Raw genomic sequence first — 27,500 nt, 5'->3', positions numbered from 1 at the left:
TGCTGTGGTTTACTTTAGTGGTCCATAGACATTTTGACACCTGTCTATAGTATTTTACCTGCAGCAGTTATCTACACATTTTTTAATTTTTCTCCCCTTTGCAGTTAAAAATTCAAGATGTCCATTTACGCTTTGAAGATGGTGTTACCAGTCCTTCCCATCCTTTTGCATTTGGCGTCTGCATTAAGAACGTGTCCATGCAAAATGCTGTGAATGAGCCTGTGAGTATGCAATGTGACTGACTGCAAGCCAGGAAGGAACTCAGTGGGGCTAGAGAATCTTGGGCCCTGCCTTTTGTCATTTGCTGTTGTGTATGTGAGGTCGCATTCTTTTCCACCACAGTCTGTGGTGGGTATGCATGTCCCTTGTCTGTATCGAACAAATCTAATTTGCTGAAATAGGGGAACAGTTAATTTTCTTTGACTGCTGGTTATTTCACCCATCCGTTAAATGTTGGCGCAGTCTCTTTCATTTTATACACGAAGAAACTGAAGCACAGAGAGGATTTCATCCTTGAGTTTCTTCTTATACTGTGTGCACCCCCTGGGTGGACTCAGTCTATTTCATAGCTTCAGCTACCATCTGGGAATATTTGCTGGTGGCTCCCGAATCTTGAGCTGTGTTCTCCACCGCTGTTCTGACCTTCCTTTTCATGGTTTTTTTTTAAACTACCTGTGGGACACCCCTGGTAATTCAGGGCTGTCATAACCAGAGTGATGCCATTATATTCCATCTGCCTGTTTTGCCCCCTTGAAACCAATTTTTTCCCTTTATTCTCTAGTATATTACTGAATGGTAATCACTTAAAGCAAACAAAAGCTAACATCTTTTGAGTCCTTTTATGTGCCGGTCACTGTTCTTAGTGCTTTACATGCTTTAAGTCATTTAATTCTCAAGCTTCATTTTATAAATGAGAATGCTAAGGTGCAGAGAGTTGAAACTATGTTTGAACCTAGGTGGACTGGCTGTAGAGCGGGGGTTGGCAAACTATGCCCTGTGGGCCAAATCCAGCCCCCTACCCCATCCCATCCCATTCACTCCACCCTCCCGCCACCGCCCCGCCCCAGGCTGTTTTGTAATTATAGGTTTATTGGATTACAGCCATGCCTATTTGTTTACATACTGGCTTTTGTGCTGCAGTGGCAGAGTTGAGTAGTTACAATAGAGACTGTATATTCCTGCAATGCCTGAAATATTTACTGTGTGGCCCTTGACAGATTAAGTTTGCCAGCTCTGCCCCAGTGTTTAACTAACTTTCCACTCCAAATATGTATAGATACACGTGTACCAATACTACCCTCCCCCCATGCCATACACACAGTGTTCCAGTTGCACAGTGTTCTTATCTGCACTAATCTCTGGAAGCCTTGTGCTCATCCTTTCACTTCTTATTCCTTAGCTTCTATATCCATTTGGCCACAACGTCCTGTCAATTTTTTCCTGCAAAATGTCTCAAATGTGGCTCCTTTTTGCCACCCTCACTGTAACTATATTCAGGATCCTGTCTACTTCGTCTCTGGCTAATGAAATATCCTGTTCTTTGACTTTCTTGCTCCTGTCCCTGGCTCTTGATTTATACCAGTGCTTCCCAACCTTTTCCATAGTATTCGTACAGCACACAAGGATAAATGGATGTGGCTGCTACTTGGAGTTCATTTGGAAACCAAATGTTTCCAAATGTAACTCCATCCTATAAACTTGATCATGATCTTGACACACTCTTACTCATTTTTCTCTGGCACACTGGTTGAGGGCAGGACCACAGGGGAGGGGAAGCTCTGCTTTACACTGCTGCCAGAACTCTGTTTCTAAAACATGCCTGATCCTGGTGCATGCCTACATCAAAACCGTCAGTGGTTCTTTGAGTTTTACAGTACGAAGTCCAAACTCCTTATTGAGGCATAAATTTCCTTTCCTAGTAACATTCCAAGCTGCTTTTCACGCTTAACTAACTCTCTACTCCAAATATGTATTCATACCCATGTACCAATACTGCCCCCCCCCATGCCACATGCACAGTGTTCCAGTTGCTCGGATGAATGCACTGTCCCCTGAAGATATCAGGCCTTTTTTTTTTTATCGTTGACCCTACTCTTTGAAATGTCTTCCAGTTCTTCCTCCCACCCCACCCTGTCTGAAATTTATAAATCTTTTGATATTCATCTGCACAGGGGCATTTTCTCTTTTGTTTGCTTATAATGTCTTGAATATTCTTCCCCTGCTTCCCTCTGCTTAATTAAAATTATTTGTTTGCACGTTTGTATACCCTGCTAGCTAGATTTTGAACTCAGCAAGAGCAAAGCCATGTTTTAATTCAATTTTGTATCCCCAGCACTTTGCAGAGGGCCTGATGCATGATTCTTCACAAATAGTCTGTTGAGTGAATAAATATATTAGTGAATAAAGAGAGTCATTCTGTTTTTTTCCCTGTCTTTCTTTCCTCAGGTACAGAAATTAATGCGGAAAAAGCAATTAGATGTGGCAGAGTTTAGCATCTATTGGGATGTCGATTGCACTTTATTGGGGGATTTGCCTCAGGTGGAGTTACAGGTATGATTCTGGCAGAGGGCGTTATTGCAACACAGCATTGAAGTAAAACGGTATAAGATCACTGCCATGTAGGTTTTGTTCCCTGTGTCTCTGATTCCTATCCCCGTCTCCCTCTTTCTCCATAGGCATCCACCCTCTAGCCTGTTTGCTGGAAGTACTTGCTAAGTATGTAGCTTTGAACAGTAATAGTGTTTTGCTTTGTGTATGTTTTAAATTTATATTGTGTTATAGATATCTTTGGTTTCTTTTTCTTCCACTTAAAGCTTTAAGATTTTTAATGTTGTTCTTTGTACTTCTGGTTATTGCTTCTGACTACATGCTGTTCCACTGTATGTGTCTAACATATTATAGTTATTCATTTTCTTAGCCACTGTGTATTAGGCATCCAGATTTTAAATGAATAAAGCACAAGATCTGATTTTTAAAGAACTTTCTTATTATGCTATGTTCAAACTTCACCTTCAGTAGCATTAATTAGACTTGTGGTATTTCTTTAAGAAATACTTAGAAAGTCATTATATGGCATTAGATATAGCATATTATTATTTGTAAAGAGCAAGAAATAATTTTAATCTAGAGAAATTAAAAAAAAAGTTTTTATTGTACTTTAGATGAAGATTTACAGAATGAATAGTTTCTCATTAAACAGTGCACATATTGTTTTATGACATTGGTTAACGACCCCACAGCATATCAACACTCTCCCTTCTCCACCTTGGGTTCTCTATTACCAGCTTTCCTGTCCCCTCCTGCCTTCTAGTCCTTGTCCCTGGACTGTTGTGCCCCATTAGTCTCGTTTTGTTTTATGGGCCTGTCTAATCTTTGGCTGAAGGTGAACCTTGGGAGTTACTTCATTACTGAGCTAAAAGGGTGTCCAGGAACATTCTCTTGGGGTTTCTCCTGTCTCTGTCAGGCCGGTAAGTCTGGTCTTTTTTTGTGAGTTAGAATTTTGTTCTACATTTTTCTCCAGCTCTGTTCGGGTCCCTCTGTTTGTGATTCCTGTCAGAGCAGTCAGTGGTGGTAGCCGGGCACCATCTAGTTGTACTGGACTCAGTCTGGTGGAGGCCTTGGTAGTTGCGGTCCATTAGTCCTTTGGACTCATCTTTTCCTTCTATCTTGTTTTCTTCATTCTCCCTTGCTCTCAAAGGGGTGAGACCATTGGAGTATCTTAGATGGCTACTCACAGGCTTGTAAGACCCCAGATGCTACTCTCCAAGGTAGAATGTAGAACATTTTCTTTATAAACTATGTTATGCCAATTGAGCTAGATGTTCCCTGAGACCATGGTCCCTGCATCCCTCCACCTAGCAGTTTGGTCCGTCAGGGAGTATGGATGTGCCTGTGGAGCTTCCATGACGTTTCCTTGTACAAGTTGTGCTGGCTTCCCCAGTATTGTGTACTGTCTTAACCTTCACCAAAGTTACCACTTATCTGTTGTCTATTTAATGTTCCTCCCTACCCCTCTCCTCCCTCATAACCATCAAAGATTGTTTCTTTTTGTGTGTAAATCTTTTCATGAGTTTTTACAGTAGTGGTCTCATACAATATTTGTCCTTTTGTGATTGACTTACTCAGCATAATGCCCTCCAGATTCATCCATGTTATGAGATGCTTCACAGATTCGTCAGTGTTCTTTATCATTACCTAGTACTCCATTGTGTGTATGTACCATAGTTTATTTATCCGTTCATCTGTTGATGGGCATCTAGGGTATTTCCATCTTTTAGCTACTATGAACAATGCTGCAGTGAACATGGGTGTGCATATGTCTGTTTGTGTGACGGCTCTGATTTCTCTAATCTAGAGAAATTTTTATGAAGAAATTATAGGTAGTTTAAGTGAGATGGGGAAAAATGACTCATTTCCTCCTTCCCACTCCCCACTCAAGGTTATTTTGCCTTGCATGCTAGTGTACAGAATGGGTTTTTTTCTCATTTCATTAAATAAATACTGTATATCCGTGCAGCAGAACAGCATGCAGCTATAAAAAATAATGACAAAGACCTTTATGATGGATATATAATAGTCTTTAAGATATATTATTCAGTTTAAAACACTAAGGCAAAACAACATATATACCATTTGTGTAAAAATGGTTAAAATAACCAGAAAATTATGAATTTGTCTGAGTATGCACAGAATAGCTCTGGAGAGATGCATAAGAAGCTGGTATCATGGGTAATTGGGTGGCTGGGAGATGGGACTAGGAAGGAGATACTTCGTTGTTTTTGCCTTTTGAATTTTGAACCATGTGAATGTATAACCTATTAAGAAGTATAAATCCATTAAAAAAAAACAACTAGAGAGCTTTAGATTCCACAGTTTTATACGGCTTTTGGATTCTGATGTAATATACTACAGATGAGATTGTATACCAGCATGTAACTTGATCCTGTAAACATTTGCTGTAATTGCACCCTATAGCTGAACTTGACCATTTTTGTAATAAACCCCCCATCATAAACAAATAATTACCCAAAAGAAAGATGGTTTGAACAGAGTGGGTTTTCTTGTGACATGCAGGAGGCAATGGGCAGGAGTATGGAGAGCCGCAATCATCACTACATCTTGGAGCCTGTGTGTGCGTCCGCCCTTTTGAAGAGAAACTGCTCCAAAGAGCCTCTGAGGTCTCGACACTCTCCCCGAATTGAATGTGATATTCAGCTGGAGACCATTCCCTTGAAACTTTCTCAGGTACACTCTTTCTTCCCAGGGGCTTACACTCTCATTGTCAGGCTGGTAACTAGGGGTGGATGAAAAGAATTGATAGAAGGCATTAATATCTAACAGTATTCTTAGTGGGAAAGAAAGTACACGTGAAACCATTTCCTGTAGCCCGAAATGTTAGGTGCAAAGACTGCTGTCTGTTATATAGTTAAGTTGGGTTGATCTCAGGTTGGTTCTGATTTGATGTTTTTTAACTGCTGAACAGAGTACAAGAGATACAGTAACTATAGGTACTAAATACTTAACTGTCCGTGTTCAGAGAGAAAGGCCATTTGATGCTAATGTTTTACTCTTTCAGTTTGCACTGGGTTTTAAGTCAGTGAACTGACAAATGTTAGTTGTTCGTATTAGATAGATAAGTCTTAACTGAGTAAAAGAAACCAATCAGTTCTAACTTAGACTCTATTAACCTCTAATAAAAAGCTGCAGTATCGGCAAATCATGGAATTCCTCAAGGAGCTGGAACGAAAGGAGCGACAGGTGAAGTTCCGAAAATGGAAACCAAAAGTGGCAGTATCTGAGAAGTAAGCACCTTTAAATTAAATGTGTATGTGAAATACATTTTATAGCATGCTCCTTTTTTTGTACAAAGATCAGAAGTAGATCTCACTGTCCTTTACGCATGATTGGAGATAAAGCTACAGTTGAGTTTTATGGCCCTTAAAATGCCATTCCTGTTGTTTGCCATTGTTGATGTTCTTATTGTGTATTTATTTGATGTTGCAGATTTAGTCTTAGATTGAGTGTAGTGGAATTAAGCAGGTCTTCTCAGCCTCCTTAGCAAGTAGACTGGTGTTGCTCTGGTGGGATCTGCTTGTGGTAATAAATACTTTGCAATATTCTTTGAACCTACTTCCCTGTGTCTTTTGTCCTAGGTTATTTTGGTCAGTTATTTATATAGTAAGCTTTCTAACTTCCATAGCAAAAATAGAAATTCATGTTGTAATAATAAACTTGACCATTGATACATTAAAATTTTTTTAGATCTATTTCCATTTCCTTTCTTTGTATTCCATTTAAAATCTTCAGTAGTCAAATCCTTGGTAGTTATCTTAAGATGGTACTTACCTTATAATTACCACTCAATTTTCTGTACCAGTGGAAGGGACTGATATTTTGGGTAATTCAAACCAATTGCACACTGTATAATTACTGATACATAAATGTGGGATCTATTATCCGATGTTGTTTGGCAGCAGATTTACTTTCCTTACATATTGAGTTTAGCCTAGTATTGAAATGAACTTGGATCCTGAGGTATAATCTGATGGCTGACAAGAGAAGAGGTGTCCCAGAAGGGAAGTGGGTGTTATGTGAATTCTCCTGGATTGATAGCCTTTTAGTTGTTTTTATTGTAAGAAGTAATTCCTTTGTTATGAAATATTTCAGCTGCCGAGAATGGTGGTATTTTGCTTTGAATGCTAACTTGTATGAGATTAGAGAGCAGAGGAAATGTTGTACCTGGGACTTTTTGTTGCACCGTGCCCGTGATGCTGTATCTTACACTGACAAATATTTCAACAAGTTAAAAGGAGTCTTGCTGTCTGCAGATGACAAGGTGAGTGGACTAGAAATGTCTAACCAGTTTCAGAGTGTGCATGGCTTCAAGTTGGAGATGGTGACTTTAAGCAGGACTGTTGTCTTGCGTTTCTGGTCTTTGTCAGAGGATAAAGATGTTCTCTCAAAGGCTCAAAAACATGGAATCTGTGAAAAAAATAAGGTCCCTTGCTAGGATCATAGTTTCGCAGGATGGAATTGGTCTCACCAGGGTCAGAGCTTCTCTTGGAAGGCCACCAGCCTCACTGTGGCCGGAAGTGTCCTCCACACTCTGCTGCCTGAGGAGAGCCTGGCCATGAGGTGGAAGGAAGAAAAGATAGACATGGTCCTGCTCTGCCTTCGTGCGCACGCTCTCCCTCTCCCAGCTCTCTGTGCAGGGCCCTAGAGTAACTTTTTCATATACTCACCTGTGTCTTTTCAAAGCCTGATCTTAGTCATATTTCTTTTCAACCACATTCTATAACTAATCTGTGTAGACTTTGGTCTGTTTTCACTGTCCCAATTGCCTTGATTGACCTTGGATTCCTTTGGAGGTATAGGTTAGGCAAAGGGGATGATGAGGGCAAGCTCATGCTTTAGTGAATTGTAGGGCCAGAGACTCTTAGAACTACACTTCTGGGGGCCTGGCTGGGACTCCACCACTCCTCTAGTCTGTTATCGCCTATGGAAGGTGGTGGGAATTGCTGTGCTCCTTGATTTGATTTGGTTTTGTGAGCATTAATTTTTGCAAAAGCAATTTAGACTCTTCAAAATTTTGGCACAAGTATTATCTTTTAATTAGCTATTTCTTTAGTATTTAGGACTATAGAAAACAACACCAAACCCTTCTAGGCAAAAAGAAATGTTTCTTTGCCTTTAGGACCCCTGTGCTCTAGGTGTTCTCCCCTCTCACCCCCTCTTAACCTGAAGCATGCACTAACGCTTTTATCATCAGTGTGATGTATACCCTGTGGTCGTTGAGTCGGTTCTGACTCATAGCGACTCTCTAGGAAAGGGTAGAACTGCCCCATAGGGTTTCCAAAGCTATAATCTTTATAGGAGCAGACTGCCACATCTTTCTCCCACGGACCGCTGGGTTTGAACTGCCTGCCTTTTGTTTAGCAGCACTGCAGCACTTAACCATTGCGCCACCAGGTCTCCTTATTAAAAGAATCATTTTGTTTTGGATGGTTTTCTTAAAGGCACAGGCTGGATATGGAGGGGAAGAAAAATCTAAATTATAGTCATCAAGCAAACACATGATAATCTCCTTTTCCTTAATGTTAAGAGTATAAGAAACAGTCTGGGATAGCGAATTCTACTTTCTCTTTTGTCTTTGCATGTAGCTGGCTACCATGGTTCCTTCCTAACTAGCATGAAACAAATTACAATGACCATGTCTTTGCTAATGTCGTATATGAAACATAAAGGGTTTTGAGGCCTACACACCTACTGTGTAAATGTGGGCCTCAGTTTCTCCATTGGAAGGAAGAAAGAATAATACCTAGCGAATCTATTTGATCAGCTGAGGTAATGCATGTGAAAGTACTGGGTAAACTATGTCAGTGCTATACAAAATTTTCAGCAGTGCATACGTTTCAGTTACCCATTTATAACTAAGTACTGTCCTTTGCTCTCTCTCTACATACCATTAGTCCCAGATACCATGAAACTTGTTAGTGAGGCTTTTTAGACCAAGTAAAATCTATTGGATTCTATGGAAAAGCTGTTTAAACCCGAAACATAGCAATCAGGTTTGGAACTCTTTATTTTAATTGTTTATTAAGCCTTCATTGGAAATGTGAGGACTAGATAGATTCCTTTGCTGTGCTTGTGGTGGTTTGTGGATGTCTAGTTTCTCTGGGGCTACAATACCTGTTTGTTTTTTTATCCCATCCAAACAGGAGGAAATGTGTCGGATTGAAGAGGAACAGACCTTTGAGGAACTGAAGATTTTGCGTGAACTGGTTCATGAACGATTTCATAAACAACAAGAACTGGCAGAGGTAAGAAATCTTCTCTAGGAAGATTTGGTCAGTACATTCTGAGTGCTCCAGCTTTCCTGTGCGTATGCTTCTGTGTGGGACAGGCAGCAGTCATTGGCATAGCACTGCTTCTTTTTCGTCTTTGAGTTCTCATATTTGCTCGTTTGTGATTGACACAGAGTCTACGAGAGCCTCAATTTGATTCTCCAGGAGACTCTCCTGGAGACCCAGAGACCAGTGGCGGCAGTGGGATGCTGCAGTATCTTCAGTCCTGGTTTCCTGGGTGGGGTGGCTGGTATGGGCAGCAAACCCCTGAAGGAAAACCAGTGGAGGGCCTGTCAGCAGAGCAGCATGAACAGTGGACTCCTGAAGAGATCCTGGGTAAGGTGGGGCTGGCCTTAACTTTCCCCTTGACTGTAGAGAAGGGAGACACTTAGTTCATAGAATTTGGTCTGTTATTTGTACAAAGGCCTATGGTATTTTTTCAAATAAAAATAAGACATTTGGAAAACGGTTTGCCTTGTGCTCATAGGGTTCAAGAAGCCAAGAAAGGAAATGTTTTAAGAGAGATTTGTTTGCAGTCCTATTACTAAATATCAATATTAGTACAGTTTCACATGGATCTGAGTGGCAGCTATTGTAAGGAAACAATTTGAGCAAGTTCAAAAAATTTTAAACTCTGAAGCTTGGATATCAGTCCAGATTTACTCTGTAGACCGACACTGTCCGGTATGGTACCCATAGCCTCAAGTGGCTATTTAAATTTAAATTAGATTAAAAGTTTTTTTCCTCAGTTGCACTAGCCACATTCCAAGTGCTCAGTAGCCACATATGGCTAGTGGCCACTGTACTGGGCAGTGCAGACAGAACATTTCATTGTATTGGGCAGTGCAGCTTTATACTGGACTTTGTCATGAATTTTAACATCCTCTCTGGTTTGATAATAAATTGATAAGAGGCCTTCTAAAACAGTCGAGGCTATTTTACATTAGTGAATAACATGTCACCCAGGACTTTGGAGTTCTTCCCTAAGAAAGTGGACAGCTAACTAATGTCATCATAACTGTCATCAGTGTGCCTGGTTTGCTTTACTTTTTTTCTCCCATATTTTTCTTAGATCTTTTCTCCCTCTCCACTTAGGCACCGATGAGTTTTTTGATCCCACTGCAGATGCCTCTTGTCTGAACACTTTCACAAAGCGAGATCATGTCTTTGCCAAACTGAATGTGCAGTTACAGCGTGGTACAGTGACTCTGCTGCACAAGGAGCAAGGAACGCCTCAAGTGAGCGAAAGTGCTTTCATGCAGCTCGAGTTCTCAGGTACTGCCCCGAAACTGCCTGCTGCTCTTATCTCTCTAGGAGCCAATGGACTGGACTCTTTTTGTGCCTTTGATTTAAAAGTGTATAAACAAATCCCCAAATGCTGATTTTGACATCTTACAAATATTTTTATTTCAGCCCATAAAGTAGCCACTTTTCTGAGGTGTTCCAGTAGTTTAAGAGGGTAAATAACAAACCCAAAAAAAAGAAAGAAAAATGACAGTTTGTTTTATTTTATAATCTTTGGAGACTGAGCTATCATCAAAACTTTGTGTGAATTAGCAGATTGCTTGAGCTTAACTGTAAACTGCTCTGCTTAAAATCCATTCTGTTTGGGAAACTTCTAATATTTCTTGTATATTAGATAGAAGGTTGTTTTTTCTGATTCTGATTTCAAGGAAAAGTGGTTCATGTTATCTAATGTTGTGTGCTGTCGAGTTGATTCCAACTCATACTGACCCTATAGGACAGAGTAGAACTGCCTCATAGGGTTTCCAGGGAGGAGCTGGTGGATTCAAACTGCCGACCTTTTGGTTAGTAGCCTGAGCTCTTAACCACTTCGCCGCTAGGGCTCCTTGATATCTAAGCCCTCTGTAATATATTATGTCTAATACTTTTAAAATACTGTAGACGCTCATGGCATAGCATCAACTCTTAAGTTTATCTTTTGCAGATGTGAAACTTTTAGCAGAATCTCTTCCTCGAAGAAATTCCTCCTTGCTTTTAGTCCGATTGGGTGGACTATTTCTTCGAGACTTGGCTACCGAAGGGACTACGTTTCCTCTTCTCGTCTTCCCTAATCCAGTATGTACAACAGTGGACGGCTCATACGTTGAGAATGTTGGTGAATTGTGTCTGTTTCATGCAAACAATAAATAATACTAACATGATTCATTCTGACATTTGATCATATTGAGACAGATAGGCTGATTAAAAACAAACTGGCATTAGATAACGTTTTTGCATTTGTTAGAAGGCGAATGTTGGTCAGGTTGTGGCTTTGCCTTCATCTCTTCCTGTGTTGTAGCCACTATTTAATATTTTTCTTTGATTTAGGTGCTTAAGTCAATTTGGAAGAAAATGCCAAAAACACTACTATTTTCTGTGTTTTAGGGTCAGTGTTTGAATTCCCTCTGTAGCTAACAGCCATTTTCATGCATTTTGATCTTAGTCACTGATAGGAAGTCCCTTCTTTCCAGAGGTCCAGAACAGAACCATCTCAAGTTTTCTGTATACATGTAATCGTTTAATATATAGTATAATTTATTAATAATTAGGATCTTTTATTTTATTAAGTTGGCGAAGATATGGTCATAATAGTTGAATATTTAGCCATTTACTTTGTCCATAATTTTGTTTTGGTGGAGAGGTGGCTGTGGAGAGGGTAGGAGGCCAGAGTTAAAGTTTGAAAAGCTATATGTGTGTAATATTCATTTAGCAATCAGTCATTAAATGTGCTGAGTGCAAAGTAGCTTACTGTCAATACAAAGAAAAAGCTATGGTTTTACTAGATTGGGAAAAAAGCAAAAGTAGAGTGATCAGTCTGCAAGTACTCTGTAATCTGATTTGAACTGTGTTTTGATTGGATGGTGCTGAGCAACAATGATGGTGACAGGGTAAAATGTGAGTGTGTATCGTAAATGATCCTCCCTCACTTTGATATTTATGCATTTTGTGTGTATTCAACAGCAAAAAGAAGTTGGCAGAGTCTCACAGTCTTTTGGTCTCCAAACAACATCTTCAGACAGAAGTGATCATTACCCTGGTAATTTGTCATGTTGTTGTCGTTAGGTGCCATCGAGTTGATTTTGACTCATAGTAACTCCATGTGACAGAGTAGAACTGTCCCGTAGGGTTTTCTAAGCTGTGACCTTTACGGGAGCAGATCTCCAGGTCTTTCTCCTGAGGAGCTGCTCGGTGGGTTTGAACTGCCAACGTTCAGTTAGCAGCCAAGCACTTAACTGTTGCGCCACCAGGGCTTCTTCATAATCTGTCATATGTTCTTAAAAACTAATCCTTAAAAATATTATTACTACAAACTTTGAGAAGTAGTACAGTGAAACCTGTGAAAGCTGGAACCTGTGTAAGACAGAGACCTGTCAGAGAAGAAAAATGCAAATATTTTCTATTAAAATGAGCAATAGAAAAGTGGTAAGACTGCACCCCGTCAAAGGTGGTAAACTTGCGTGACCCCGAAAAAAAAACAAGGCAGTCCTGTCGAGTTCCGGCTCTCACAAGTTTCACTGTACAAGAGGGAGTGTGTCCCGTTCTGTGCCTGGTGGTTCTGCTGTTGGAGTCCATGTTTGACCCAGAGACAGTCTGGTGCTCTCTCAGTTGGACTGTTACCCTGGGTGTGACTGGAGCCAGTGATAAACCTTGCAGGGCCTCTGGATCCTTGGTTTCCATCGTGGGAGCAATTATACCACTTCAGTTTTTAGGATTCCTATTGAAAATTAAAGAATCAACCTTTATTAGGCTCTCTATTATATAAAATGTGCGTAATTGGGAACTAATTGGAAATTAATTTAGAAAATGCCTTTTTTCCAGAATTCTTCACAGGTCTGTTAAGAATAAGGTAATTGTTTTTGTTGTGTTGTTTTCTTTCTCCGTTTCTCTCCTTTAGCTGCTGATCAGAATGACCCAGTGTTTGAGATGCTATATGAGAGGAATCCAGTGCACAGCCATTTTGAGAGGCGGCTGAATGTCAGCACGAGGCCCTTGAACATCATCTATAACCCCCAGGCTATTAAAAAAGTAGCTGACTTTTTCTACAAGGGAAAGGTTCATACCTCAGGTTAACATTTTTGTTTGTTTACTCTTACATTACCTTTTTTAAAAATTCTTTCTTGTCATTTCTTGTGCTCTGGACAAGGGTTATTATATGTTAGAATGACCTGGTAGTGGTAGAAAAGGCCTGCAGAGTATGTGGGTAAGGATTTTCCTTAGTTATTACATCAAGGTGGCTGTCCTTTAACAGCCATTTCTCCAAGAGAAATCAATATCCTTAAAAACATTTTCTCTTTCTTTGCCTCCCTTTAGCAAGCGTTCTAAAATATTTCCCATTCCATTAAACCAGTTGCTGTTGAGTCGATTCCGACTCGTGGTGACCCCATGTGTGTCAGAGTCTAGAACTATGCTCCATAAGGTTTTCAGTGGCTGATTTTTCAGAAGTAGGTGCCTCTGGGCAGACTCAAACTTCCAGCCTTTCCGTTAGCAGCTGAGTGCATTAAACTTTGCACCACCCAGGTATTCCCCAATTCCATTAGGATGGTGGTTTCTTTGGCTACCTAGTGGCCTTAGGAGGAATGTTTGAGTTTCCTTCTCAATGCTCTGTTTTACATGTTCAGTGCAGCATTAATACTGCAAGGTTGAATATCATCATTTATGCCTCCCAAGGAAGATTGGAGACAGTGGGTGCAACAAAAACATTTTAATCGACAGGGAAATTATTAGAACAATATTACTTTCCTGAATGTATCCTTCTCCCTTCCTCTTTTAACAATGAAGCCATTTTACCTCCTGGTCCAGTTTTTTAATCTTTTCATGTAAATAGTAGCCATAAATGTCTTGGCTTCATTGTTCTGTCTCTGATAGAATATCAGAAGGCATTTCCTTCCAAATTCCATTTTTACTGCCAATGCAGTGTCCTGACTTTTTAAGGAATTTGAAATATAATAGATTGGAATCTTTCAGAAAATGATTCAAGAGATTCTTCTAACGTAGGTACCCTTCACTCACATACCTCCTTTCCTCTATGGCTGTCCCCCATCCATCTTTGCCTCATTCCTGTCACCCTATGTAATGCCGGGTCATGTTGAGTAAGGAGCTTTTATTGTTACAGGTTGTTTTTTAGGTTTGACGGAAATTCTTGGTGAGAGTAGATGTTGCAGTGTTTTCTTCCACCCAGCCGTTTGAAATTCTGACTCTCCCATATATTTCCACTCTTGCAGGTTTTGGTTATCAGTCGGAACTTGAGTTGAGAGTGGCTGAAGCTGCCCGAAGACAATACAACAAACTGAAAATGCAGACCAAGGCAGAAATCCGACAAACTCTTGATCGTTTGCTAGTGGGTGATTTCATTGTAAGTGGGCATACGAACTCATTTTAGGGGGTGGGGCAGGGATAGGCATTCTCTCTGTCAAGTGCTTTACCTACTGCAGGTAGGCATGCTTGCATCAATTATCCTGATCAAGTCAACTGGAAATATGATATTCGTATCAGCTAACAAAAATAAAATCTCATGGCTTTTACAGTCAAGGTTTAATTAATAAAAATGAATGACTAGATCACCAATCTTAGAACAGTTTCAAGACTTGTCTTGTTCCGTTTTCTAGATCTGATATTTTGTAAATGTTTCACTTAAGAGCTTTCCATTTTTACTTACTGTTATCAGAAGAAGAACAACTGGAACGATGCCACAGTTTGTGTTCCAGGGTCAGTGATCACTTTGTGTTGCTAGGTGATTAGCTGAAGTGAGGTTGCCGCAGACGGAGAGAGCCAAAAAACATCTAAAACAGTTTCTAACAATGTGGCACAGAGCTGCACTGCTAAGATGTAGCAGTAGATGGAGCAGTTAGAAATAGTGTGGCTTCTTTTGGGCAGTGCCCATCAGCCAGTCCGTGGGAGAAAGTTGTGGCAGTCTGCTTCGGTAAAGATTACAGCCTTGGAAACACTATGGGGCAGTTCTTCTCTGTCCTGTAGGGTCACTATGGGTCAGAATCGACTCGATGGCAACGAGTTTGAAGCCAGTTGTAAAAGAGATGGCAGAAATTTTCAAAATAAAATACTTAGGAGTACATAACATGGGATGGAGAATTGGTCCTGTTTTTTATTTTGGGGTGTTTCTGTGTGTTTCAACACAAATTACAACAATTGATAGTATCCTCTTGTTATCTTAGACAAAAGAGGTTTCTTTTTGATAACATTAGATAAATCAGCTTTCACTACATATATACAATTTAGGCAGTTTTAGTTACAGAGAAGAACAATGAACAAAGTCATGAATTGGTGTGTTGTATTTCAAAAGTCAAGGTTTATATTTTTCACTAAGGTATTTTGGCATGAAAATTTATGGTTACAAATATCCATAAATAAACATATTTCGGTTTATAAAACTTACTTGAATTCCATAATTTCTGTAATACATTAACGTATTAAACTTCGTAAGTTTGAAACAAGCTCTTTCTTAAACCATGGATCATCACAGTCAAAGTGCAAACAACCTCTCAAATTAGTAATTTGATAATTTTTTCTCCGCACTTCAGACATCTGCCTGTGGTAATGCCTTTAATCCTCAAGCTTTTGAATCTACTTTCATTTTAAACTTCCTGCTCTGATACCATAGACTGTTAAATCATTCTGTAGCCCTAGCTGTGGCTTTCAGGAAAGCTTGAACCCCACCGATAAAGCTGTTTAATTTCTGCAGTTGCAGTTAAATGTTATTTAATTGTAGTTTATTCTTATCTTTTACAGGAAGAAAGTAAACGGTGGAGTGTGCGACTAGATATTTCTGCCCCTCAGGTGATATTTCCTGATGATTTCAAATTCAAGAATCCTGTGTTAGTTGTTGTGGATCTAGGAAGAATGTTATTGACAAATACCCAAGGTATAGTGTGAATGTGAAGTAATGAAAACGTGTTGGTAGATACATCTGTCTATCTATGCTTAACTGAGTGAAGCTTAAAAAAGGGTTCATAGAATGTTTTTAACACCAGAGTTCATTTATTACTTCTTTAATAATAGCTTTATTGAGGTATAATTCACATACCATAAAGTTTACCCTTCTAAAGTATACAATGCAGTTGTTTTGATATAATTTATGATATCTATCACCAATATATAATTCTAGACATTTTTCTTCACCCCAAAAAGAAATCCTGTTCTATTGACAGTCAGTCCCCTTCCTCACTCCCAGCCCCTGGCAACCAGTAGTCTATTTTCCCTCTCTATGGATTGTTTCTTCTGGACTTTTCATATGGATGGAATCATATAATATATGGTCTGTTGTGATTGACTTGTTTCACTTAGCATAATGTTTTTAAGGTCCATTTGTAGCATGTATCAGTACTTCATTCCTTTTTATGGCTGAGTAATATTACATCGTATACATACACCACATTTTATGTATCCATTCATCAGTTGATGGACATTTGGGTAGTTTTTACCTTTTGACTATTATGAATAATGCTGCTATGAACATTCATGTCCAGGTTTTTATGTAGACATATGTTTTCAGTTATCTTGGGCATATATCTAGTAAGAGTGGAATTATTGGGTCATATAGTAACCTTATGTTTAAAGTTTTGAGAAACATCCCAAAACAGATGCACCATTTTACAATCTCTACAGTCCCATCAGCAGTATATGAGTGTTTCAGTTTCTCCGTGTCTTCACCAACACTTAATATTGTCTGTCTTTTTTATTGGAAACCCTGGTGGCATAGTGGTTAAGAGCTACATCTGCTAACCAAAAGGTCAGCAGTTTGAACCCATCAGGCGCTCCTTGGAAACTCTATGGGGCAATTCTACTCTGTCCTATAGGGTTGCTATGAGTTGGAATCAACTCGATGGCGGTGGGTTGGTTGGTTGGTTCGTCTTTTTTATTATAGCCATCTTAGTAGTGTGAAGTGATAGCTCATTGCGGTTTTTATTTGTTTTTCTATGAAAAATTCTGTATTTTAATAATCATTATTCCCCAGTACTTAATTTGAGGAGTAGAGATTTAATCTATTTGCTACGTAGGGGCAAACAGAAAGAGAGATTCCTGGAAGATAATTTAATTACTGTTAATAGATCCCAAAAGTATGCATTGTTTACCTTGAGATGCGAGGGAAGAAAGAGGATTCCTGGGGTAAAAAAAGTTGAGGAAGTTTATCAAATAATCCAAACCTTATCTTACTTCACTGAGAAGACCTGAAAGGGAAGAAGGGGGTAGAGGACTTGAGCAGAAATGGAAAAGTTTGGTGCTAAGGGGGATGTTAATAAGGAATTTGATCCAAATAAAAGGATCACACAACTACAGAAAGCACCTGCTTCGATTTATAAAATATAAACGTGACAGAAATTAGTGATGTGCTTTTGTAGTTGTGTCAGCACTACTTGACTGTAGGCCTTGACTCTGGGCCTAGAAAAGTGACATATTGAGCAGTTACTGCTTGCTAAGCACTGATTTCCACAGTAGAGATACTGTGTTGAGTAAGACAGATGAGACTTCTGTTCTCTTGGAACATTCTATTGTGGGAAACAAAATGGACACATAGACAAATAGGGGAAACAATGAACAAATAGGTAATTACAGACAGTAATGGAGGAAGGGTTGGGCGTGTGGCAGTGCAGTTCCGATGGTGGCAGAGCAGATTTGGGCAGCAGGCAGGTGGTTTCCGCACCTTGATGTGTTCATATGTCAGTGGGTCACCAGCTTTTTTCATGTTCATATATTTTCACTTTTTATGTTTTGATTTCCAAATTAATAGATAAAATCACACTGAATAATTGGTAAATACAGAATATTATACTTAGAGTTATCATCTAGTTTTTTTAGATGGGACTGGTTGATATTCTACTTTTCTGAAGTATTACATTAAAGGAAAGAGCATGTATATACTTTGAATCTTCTCTTTTTTATCCACAGATGACTCCAAGAGGAAAAGCGGGGATGGGTCAGCATCTGAAGAGAATCAATTTAGTGATGATGAATACAAGACCCCTCTTGCCACACCTCCTAATACCCCACCTCCCGAGACAAGCAGCAGTAATGGAGAGAAGACACCTCCATTTTCGGGAATTGAATTCAGTGAAGAACAGCTTCAAGCACATTTAATGAGCACAAAGATGTATGAGAGGTACTCCCTGTCATTTATGGACCTCCAGATCATGGTTGGACGAGTGAAAGACAACTGGAAGCATGTCCAGGATATTGATGTGGGGCCAACCCACGTGGTAGAGAAATTCAATGTTCATCTACAGTTAGAACGCCGATTGATTTATACTTCAGATCCTAAATACCCAGGAGCAGTGCTCTCAGGCAACTTACCAGACTTAAAAATCCACATCAATGAAGATAAAATATCTGCCCTAAAGAATTGCTTTGCTCTTTTGACCTCCTCAGAAACAAAGACTTCTGACACTCAGATTAAAGAGAACATTTTTCCCCAAGAGGGACAGCGTGGAAGCTTGCAAGACTCGGTAATGAATTTAACCCAGAGCATTGTGATGTTGGAGCAGCATACCCGGGAGGTCCTGGTGGAGTCACAGCTCCTCCTTGCTGAATTTAAAGTTAACTGTATGCAGCTTGGTGTTGAGAGCAATGGCCGGTACATTTCTGTGCTCAAGGTATTTGGTACCAATGCTCACTTTGTGAAGAGGCCTTATGATGCTGAAGTCTCCCTAACTGTTCATAGTCTACTCCTGGTGGACACCATGCAGACATATGGTGCTGATTTTGACCTTTTGATGGCTTCACACAAAAACTTGAGTTTTGATATTCCAACAGGAAGCCTCCGGGATAGCAGGGCCCAGTCTCCTGTCTCTGGACCCAATGTGGCCCACTTAACCGATGCAGCTACACTGAATGATCGATCAGCTGCTAGTGTTTCACTTGACAAAATTCTCACCAAAGAGCAAGAATCCCTCATTAAATTGGAATATCAGTTTGTGAGTTCAGAGTGTCCATCAATGAATTTGGACAGCACTCTTCAGGTGATATCATTACAGGTGAATAATTTGGATATTATTCTGAATCCAGAGACAATGGTAGAACTGATTGGTTTTCTTCAAAAATCTTTCCCCAAGGAAAAAGATGATTTGAGTCCTCAACCTTTAATGACTGATTTTGAAAGAAGCTTTAGAGAACAAGGAACTTACCAATCTACATATGAACAAAACACTGAGGTTGCAGTGGAAATCCATAGGCTTAACTTACTGCTCCTTCGGACAGTGGAAATGGCAAATGGGGAGAAATATGGCAGAAAAATTGCAACCGCAAGTATAGGTGACACCAAAGTTAACGTCTCAATGGGTAGCGCATTTGATGTGAATGGTTCTCTTGGCTGTTTGCAGCTTATGGATTTGACACAAGAGAATGTTAAAAACCAATATGTTGTCAGCATTGGGAATTCCATAGGCTATGAAAGTATCATCAGTGACATTGGCTACTTTGAATCTGTATTTGTCAAAATGGAAGATGTAGCCCTCACTGAAGCTTTGAGTTTTACGTTTGTTGAGAAATCTAAACAGGAGTGTTTTCTCAACCTCAAGATGGCTTCTTTGCATTATAACCACTCTGCTAAATTTTTGAAGGAGCTAACATTATCCATGGATGAGCTGGAGGAAAATTTTCAAAGTATGCTGAAAAGTGCAGCCACCAAAGTCACCACAGTACTAGCTACCAAAACTGCTGAGTACAGCGAGATGGTATCGCTCTTTGAGACTCCAAGGAAGACTCGGGAACCTTTTATCTTAGAAGAAAATGAAATATACGGGTTTGGCCTAGCTGCATCTCATTCCGACACTGTAAAGCTAATCTTGAACATAAACATTGAATCGCCGGTTGTTTCTATCCCTCGGAAGCCTGGGAGTCCCGAGTTGTTGGTCGGACACTTGGGACAGATATTCATCCAGAATTTTGTGACAGGAGATGATGAATCCAGAAGTGACCGTCTGCAAGTGGAAATCAAAGATATTAAACTATATTCTTTGAATTGCACCCAGTTGGCAGGCAGAGAGGGTCCTGGGTCTGAAGGAAGCCGGACAGTTTGCCCTCCTTCTGGGTCTGCTAGTGTCAGTAGTCAGGAGGAAACTCCTTTTACCCGACATGATTTCTTTGAATCTTTGCATAGAGGTCAAGGTGAGGAGCATGAATCTTTTGTTTCATTTTGTTTTAAGATTCAAATCCCAGCTCATGTAGTACTTGGCGTAAAGCACCAACACCAACAAAAAACTTAATCTTTTAAAATTATCCCCAGTTAATATTTAAGAAATCAAAAGAGAAATTTTTAGTAAAATGCTTCATATAGAGTAGGTTGGTATGTTTTCAGCTTGTTCCATTTAATGCCATATTTGGCAAAATAAGACTTTTTTTTTGAAATCTGGTAAGCACTCATCTTGAGAGATGCTTCAATGAATGGATTCTGTTAGAGTACTGTATATGGTCAGATATATCTGTCTTTTTGTTCCTGAGTTGTAGACTTTTCCTAGTTAAATATTGTAGCCCAAGGCAGCTGGAGAGATCAGTGTAAATAGAATATGAAATTTAGTCTGTGGATGTTACATTTTCCTGTTGATATTCTACCATCTTGTTTCTTAATGGGTTAATCCAAGGTTCTTGTGTTTGTATCCTGGATCTGAATAGCTAAAACCAAACAGTTCAGCCTGTTACTTCTCAGAATCTACAGAAATCAGGGAAGCCTTAGAGCATGACTTCCTTTATTGGTGAAGAAATTAATGTCTTTGAGAACTTATCCTATGGTTCGCAGATGTTAATTCACTCTGATTTGTTTACATACTTACCAAAGGATTGCTTTCTCTGCTTGGGATAAAAGTTGTTCACATGAAACCTTATATTTTCCTTGATTTTGATTTAGGCCCAATAAAAGGGGAACATCTTATATCTGGAAGCTAGAAAAGGATGAGCAATTTGAATTGGAAAATGGCAGCTTGAAAGGCTAAGAGGAGCTTAATGTAGACCCTGGCCTGGATTAATATTCACCACATCACATTTTGAAGCCACCAGATGAACGTGTCATGAAAATATTGGGTTTTTTTTGTGTGAATTTATCTTGTGGCTCTGCTTGCTGTGAATTTTGGTTTTGGGACAGACATCAAGTTTGTACTCAGTCATAGAACCCAGGTGCCAGAATCACCTGCCCTCCCAGTCTGAGAGTAATTCGTGGGCTCTGTTTATGTTCTCTACACTTAATCAGCAATACCGAAGCAAGTCATATTTACAGTCTGTCATTCCTGTCTCTTATGCCAGCTTTTCACATCCTGAACAACACCACCATTCAGTTTAAACTGGAGAAGATCCCTATAGAGAGAGAATCTGAATTGACTTTCTCCCTTAGTCCAGATGACCTGGGAACTTCTAGTATCATGAAGATTGAAGGAAAATTTGTCAATCCAGTTCAGGTATAAACCTTGTTGATTTTCATGTCGGGGAAGTTGAAGGCATTTTTTAAAATGACTGTATTAAAACAAAATGCCTGGCCTCATTATGATTAATTCCATTAGGTCGGAAACTTCTGTATCACAAAAAGATTTTGAACCCTGCCAGTAAATAGTGAATATGTACACGTTCTAGCAAAGTTTAAAATCGACTTTATATGTGAAGCATGTACACTGGTTAGCAAATGGCACGTAGTTTCATTTATTGAACTTTTAGTGCAAAGGTTAGGCTAGTGAAATACCAATTGAGCTACTCAAATTTGGAAGCTCCTTCTGTAAGCATCATTTTCTTTTATTTGGCTTCCCTCCATTTGTCTACTTTTTAGGGTTTGTTTGTATACTAGCTATGAAAAATTTGGCTCACTATCTTAACTCACATTCCACCTGCTGTGGGATTACATGTCGAAGGCATTTTCTAACACAGAGGGCATTAGAATAGAAGTTTGTTTAGTTATGATTGTCACCTTGGGCTAGTCATTTAATTTATGTTCCTTTTTTCTTAGTCTACATCTAGAGTTACTAATCTCTTCTCCCAGTAAGAGATATTATGAGAAAAGATAAGATTATATATATACATACACACACACACACATGCACACACATATATACATACATATATATATGAGCTCTGATGGTCTTGTGGTTAAGAGATTGGCTGCTAACCAAAAGATAGGCAGTTTGAACCCACCAGCTGTTCCTTGGAGACCCTATGGGGCAGTTTTACTCTTTCCTATAGGGTTGCTATGAGTTGGAATCAACTCAACGGCAATGGGTTTTATATACATATATATATAAAATATACATATGTGTATTATATATAATATATATTATATATACATAGTTGGAAGGAAATAAATTCAAAGAGACATCATTAATGCATATTACTATTGCTGATAGTTTGTTCAGATAAACTTGGAATCCTTTTATTGTGTCATATCACTGGGGAATTAGTCTTGTTAACCTTCTTCATGTTGTAGGGAAGAGGAGCGAATTGTTTAGAGGAAGAAGGCAGAGCCTTAATTCTATTCCCATTCAGAAACGAGAAATTATTGTTTAAAAAGTCAGAGTCTCTTTCCCAGGAGGATGTAATTTCTTGTCACATTTTTGACATACTTGGCCCAGCCTATGGAATAATATGATACTCTGACCTGTTGACATGTCCTTTCGAGAGAGAATTAGTCCTGCCCTCTCTGAAATGTAATGGACCAGGATAGGAATTTCTTTTGCATATGTATGGTTGTAGCGTGTGTGTTTGTGTGTGGTGAGTATGTGTGTGCATATCATTTGGTTTCCTTCAAAAGTTGATTTTTCCTGATTTAACAGGGCATTAAACTATACATTATAAAATTACATATAAATTATAAAACAGCAAGCAAGGACAGGCAGGCTAGTAAGACAGTGGACCCTAGCCTTAGGCAGAAATTGGTCACGTGTCTGTCTTCTCTCCAACAGCTGCTCTGGAGTAACCCAGGAGTGCTGCTAATGGATGTGTCACTTTTGATATCAGTTCCTGGTGTGGGTCTCTGAGTGAGGAACTTTCCCCCAAAATTTCCCTCCACAGGCTTAGCTTTCGCCTCGTCAGCAGTGGCTTCTAGAATGAGTTTTTCACCTTAAATCTAGCAGAGAATATGAATTCTGTTATATTATATTGACTTATAATTCTTTTGGTTACCATTGACTTACTGTTATTTTTGATGAAAATATTTCTTAAAAAGTTTTTTTATTATGAAAAATTTTAAACATATACAAAAGTAGAATAGTTTGACGAACCTACGTGCCCATCACTCAGATTCAGCAGTTACCAAGATTTTGCCACATTTGTTTCATCCATCTTTTTTTGTTTTTTTTTTCCTCTTTGGTGAAATGTTTTAAGGCAAATCCCAGACCTCATACCATCCTTGCCCCTTTATATTTAGAATGAATCTCTAAAAACTATTTTTTATTATATAACCCAAATGCTATTATCATCCCATATAAAATTAATGAAAATTCCTTGGTATCTAAATTTTAATTCATCTTCAAATTTCAGAGACGTTTTTGATTGTCTCATAAATGTCTTTTTACTTTTGGTTTGTTTGAATCGATCCAAACAAGGCCTACATGTTCTGTTTGGATAATATATCCTTTAGGTCTCTATTAATCTAGTTTCCTTCTCGTTTTTTTTCCTCATGCCATTATTTTGTTGCGGAAATCTTCGTCAGTTGCCCTGTGGAACGTCCCACATTCTGGATTTGGCTGTTTGTGCTGTCATACAACTTGTTCCCCCGTATTTCCTGTAAACCATGTAACTTAATGCTACAGGTTTAAGTAGATTTAGGTTCTTTTTTTTTTTTTTTTTTGGCTCAGACACCTCAAAGGTGGTACAGTTGCTTCTGTTAGGAGGCATATAATGTCTAGTTGTCTGTTAGTAATGCTAACACTGATTATTGTGTTCAAGTGGCAAGAGCCTGATCCTGCCATTGTGAAATTCTCTGTCCATCTTCATTTGATGGTGTATTCCACTGATAAATGTTTTTGTTGGAATAAATTATTTAGTTAAGGGTTACAAAAACGGTGACTTTCTAATTCTGTCATTATCTCCACATTAATTGGTTGGACTCCTTCTGTGAAAAATTGCCCTTAAGTAAATTAAAAAAAAACAAAAACAAAAACAAAAAAAAACCTGCCTGAAAATATTTTTAATAAAAAATTGTGACTAAAGAAAAACGAGAAAGGAAACATAAGTAGTCATGAATCATCATTATCATCATTAAAAAGTACTACCTCTTTGTTTAGTAGTGCTGATAGGTTGTTAAACTAATTGATGATGATCAGCCAGTTTTAGACCCCTTGAGTCTTGTTTCCCAGTTCTGTGGTGTAACCATGTTAGATATTTGGCAGTATTCTTTTCAGTTTCTGCAATTGTTTTTGCAACTTTGAAAGAGTGACTTTGCTGATTCAGTCATATAATCAGCAACATTTTTTGAACACTGATTTGTGTATAGATTATTCTGTGAGGTACTGGAAGAGGGCCTTGTGACTAGAAGTGGGACAGAGAGAGATAAGGACAGAAAAGAAACCGAAGAGATAGTCCTTGTTATCAGCTAACTTGTAACTTGGTGGGGAACCCCACGAAAATCAGCTTTGAAAATTTATGGGCAGTGCATCTGAGGGCAATTAATAATAGTGGAGTAACTGAATTTTTCTCTTTGAATACAGGTGGTGTTAGCAAAGCATGTGTATGAGCAGGTTTTACAAACGCTGGACAATCTTGTGTATAGTGAAGATCTGAATAAGTTTCCAGTCAGTGCTACCTCCTCACCTTGCCCTAATTCTCCTCTGCCTTCCCTCAGTACCTGTGGAGAATCTTCTCTTGAAAGGAAGGAGAATGGATTGTTCAGTCACTCCAGCCTTTCTAACTCTTCTCAAAAGTCCTTGTCTGTGAAGGAAGTCAAATCCTTCACCCAGATTCAAGCCAACTTTTGTATATCAGAGCTTCAGGTTCAGCTAAGTGGAGATCTGACTTTGGGAGCCCAGGGTCTTGTGAGCTTAAAGTTTCAGGATTTTGAGGTGGAATTCAATAAAGACCATCCTCAGACTTTATCCATTCAGATTGCGCTGCGCTCTCTCCTGATGGAAGATTTATTGGAGAAAAATCCAGATTCCAAATATAAGAACCTGATGGTGTCTCGGGGAGCCCCTAAGCCATCTAGTTTAGCACAGAAAGAATATCTTTCTCAATCTTGCCCTTCGGTATCCAATGTGGAGTATCCTGATATGCCTCGCTCTCTCCCTTCTCACATGGAAGAAGCGCCTAATGTCTTTCAATTATACCAAAGACCTACTTCTGCATCCCGGAAGAAGCAAAAGGAAGTCCAAGACAAGGACTATCCCTTAACTCCACCACCTTCTCCAACAGTCGATGAGCCCAAGATACTTGCTGGAAAGAGTAAATTTGATGATTCCTTGGTCCACATCAATATATTCTTGGTGGATAAGAAACATCCAGAATTTTCTTCCAGTTACAGTCGAGTTAACCGGAGCATTGATGTTGATTTTAACTGCTTGGATGTACTGATCACACTGCAGACCTGGGTTGTGATACTAGATTTTTTTGGAATTGGATCCACTGCAGACAACCATGCAATGAAGGTGCCGGCTGAGGACATTTTACATAACGTGAAGTCAGAGTCAAATGCTTTGATAGAGTCTGAACTTCAGGATCCAGTTAACACCAAGCTAGATCTCAAGGTATCAGTTCTTTTTGGCTCCTTTAAATTCTAAGAATGAATTTGGCTTTTTTTATTTAAATGCTAGCTGTGAAATGGCAGGAGTAGTAGTAGCATTGTCAGAACCTGTTTAACTTCAGGGAGGGTAATGTGAATCAAGATCAGCCCAAGGTTGATCCCTATGAGGTGGAGGGCACACCTCCACACTCCAACCTTTCTACCAAATTCTGACACCAGCGTCCCTCCCATGGCACTTTCTGCGTCTTTGCTGGGTTCTATAATCTGTTGCAATGGTCACACGGAACTCACAGACCATACTTATAGTTAAGTGGTTTCTTAAGGAAGTAATAGGGTACAACTCGGGATCAGGATCAGCAGCTACAACTCAGGATCAGGATCAGGAAGCATGCAGGCAAACTCTCCTTTCTTCACTGCAGGACAGCTCTCTCAGCCGTCCAGGTGTCTTTTTCCTCTCTCAGCACCCTAAGGACAGGCTCCTCTTGGCTCCCTCAGAACAGGCTTCTGTTGGCCCTGCTGTCTGTCACCACTGGCCTTGCTGTTGGGTCTCTTCTGAGCCTGTTGCTGCCTTAAGTGTTACAGCCCTTGACATGTGTTACAGCTTTTTCAGGAAGTTCTTTGCCTCCTCTCTGTTTCTTCTCTTTCCCTTCTGTTTCTACCTGTTGCTTCTCTTCCTGCTTCTTTCTGTCCAAAAAAACCTCTCTGGGGTTGGTTGCTTATATACACAACTCTTTGTCAATTTCAAGGCACGGCCCCTCCCAGTGTGGAGGCCACAAACTGACCAGTCCCCTCTCGGCAGGCCACAGATGCTTTGTTTGCATATCAGGCTATAGTCATTACATTTACATAGTCTATTGACGAATCCTTGCAAGGTGCATACCAATCACAGGGCAGGCTGCAGCGCAGGACCAGACAAAAAGTATCAAAGCCAAGTTGTTTACAGCTTACCCGGGAAATGTCAATCAACCTGGACAAAAGTAACAAACTTTCTGGGGTAGAAAACTAGGGCAAAGGTAACGCTTCAGGGTTTAAGGGAAAAATCTCTAAAGCTGTTTTTCCAAAGAATGAAAGCAAAAGACCACATAAAGGAACTCATTTCACCACAAGAGCATTTTACATTTATTCTGGAAAATAGCTCTTGTTAGCAGGGGAGCTATATATAGTCTTCTGGGTGTGTGTTATAAGACGGTAGACATTAATATTTTAGAAAAGTTTTTAGTGTAAATCCATTCGGAGGCCGGGGAGAAATGGTTTACGTAACTTCTCTTTTCTTTAGGCTATATTAATTTAGTGGAACTACTTTTCTGAGCCTTATCTCATAAATAAATGAGATAACGTATGTATACCTGTTGCTGCCCAGTTGATTTCAACTCATACAGCGACCCCGTAGGACAGAGTAGAGCTGCGCATAGGGTTTCCAAGGATCAGCTGGTGGATTCTAACTGCTGATCTTTTGGTTCGTAGCTGAGCTCTTATAGCAGCTAGCAAAGTACCCAGTACATGGTAGCTACTTTAAAATATGAGTTTTATTATTATTTTTTATTATCTCTGAACGTTACTGGTTTTCATTGACAGGGACAGTGTAGCTATTAGGAATGGAGTTTCAAAAGTTGAACTGCCTTGGGTTTGGATCATGGCATTTTCACTGTAACCGTGTAGCTGTGTGGCCTTGGGCACATTATTTGACCTTTTCTCATTTTTTTCATTAATAACCTGGGGATAATAAATGGTACCCTAAGTCCTAGGGTCGTTGTGAGGATTCAGTGAGAGCATAGGTGAGACCTACGCTTGGAGCGTTGAATTCATTTCTTGAAACATGTTTTTTTAAAAAACTTTTTTTTGTACTTTAGATGAAAGTTGACAGAACAAATAGTTTCTCATTAAACAGTCAGTATGCATATCGTTTTATGACATTGGTTAACAACCCCACAACATGTCAATACTCTCCCTTCTTGACTTTGGAGGACCTTTTTTTTGGTGAAAATATACATAGCCAA

The 27,500-nt window shown here is 39.4% G+C and overlaps 1 protein-coding gene across 8 annotated transcripts in view; it reads left to right on the top strand.

The window, feature by feature from the left end:
• The window catches only part of VPS13D (vacuolar protein sorting 13 homolog D), a 301,392-nt gene that overhangs the window by 18,498 nt on the left and 255,394 nt on the right, over positions 1 to 27,500 (top strand). For all 8 annotated transcript variants that reach the window (XR_002824255.1, XR_002824256.1, XR_002824257.1 and 5 more), the window contains 16 exons: positions 105 to 221; positions 2,446 to 2,550; positions 5,074 to 5,244; positions 5,701 to 5,801; positions 6,667 to 6,835; positions 8,718 to 8,819; positions 8,978 to 9,179; positions 9,939 to 10,118; positions 10,792 to 10,922; positions 11,808 to 11,883; positions 12,742 to 12,912; positions 14,069 to 14,199; positions 15,591 to 15,723; positions 17,748 to 19,961; positions 21,090 to 21,241; positions 24,476 to 25,507. Coding sequence is in view for 5 of the 8 variants with exons in the window: in XM_023732177.1 (XP_023587945.1) it covers positions 105 to 221; positions 2,446 to 2,550; positions 5,074 to 5,244; positions 5,701 to 5,801; positions 6,667 to 6,835; positions 8,718 to 8,819; positions 8,978 to 9,179; positions 9,939 to 10,118; positions 10,792 to 10,922; positions 11,808 to 11,883; positions 12,742 to 12,912; positions 14,069 to 14,199; positions 15,591 to 15,723; positions 17,748 to 19,961; positions 21,090 to 21,241; positions 24,476 to 25,507 (5,187 nt within the window). In the remaining 3 variants the exon portion in view is untranslated. The remainder of the gene's footprint in view (positions 1 to 104; positions 222 to 2,445; positions 2,551 to 5,073; positions 5,245 to 5,700; positions 5,802 to 6,666; positions 6,836 to 8,717; positions 8,820 to 8,977; positions 9,180 to 9,938; positions 10,119 to 10,791; positions 10,923 to 11,807; positions 11,884 to 12,741; positions 12,913 to 14,068; positions 14,200 to 15,590; positions 15,724 to 17,747; positions 19,962 to 21,089; positions 21,242 to 24,475; positions 25,508 to 27,500) is intronic.

This window comes from Trichechus manatus, unplaced genomic scaffold (assembly GCF_000243295.1).
Source record: "Trichechus manatus latirostris isolate Lorelei unplaced genomic scaffold, TriManLat1.0 scaffold00048, whole genome shotgun sequence".
Taxonomy (NCBI): domain Eukaryota; kingdom Metazoa; phylum Chordata; class Mammalia; order Sirenia; family Trichechidae; genus Trichechus; species Trichechus manatus.
The sequence above is the reverse complement of the archived record's forward strand: the minus strand, read 5'-3'. Positions and strand labels throughout refer to the sequence as shown.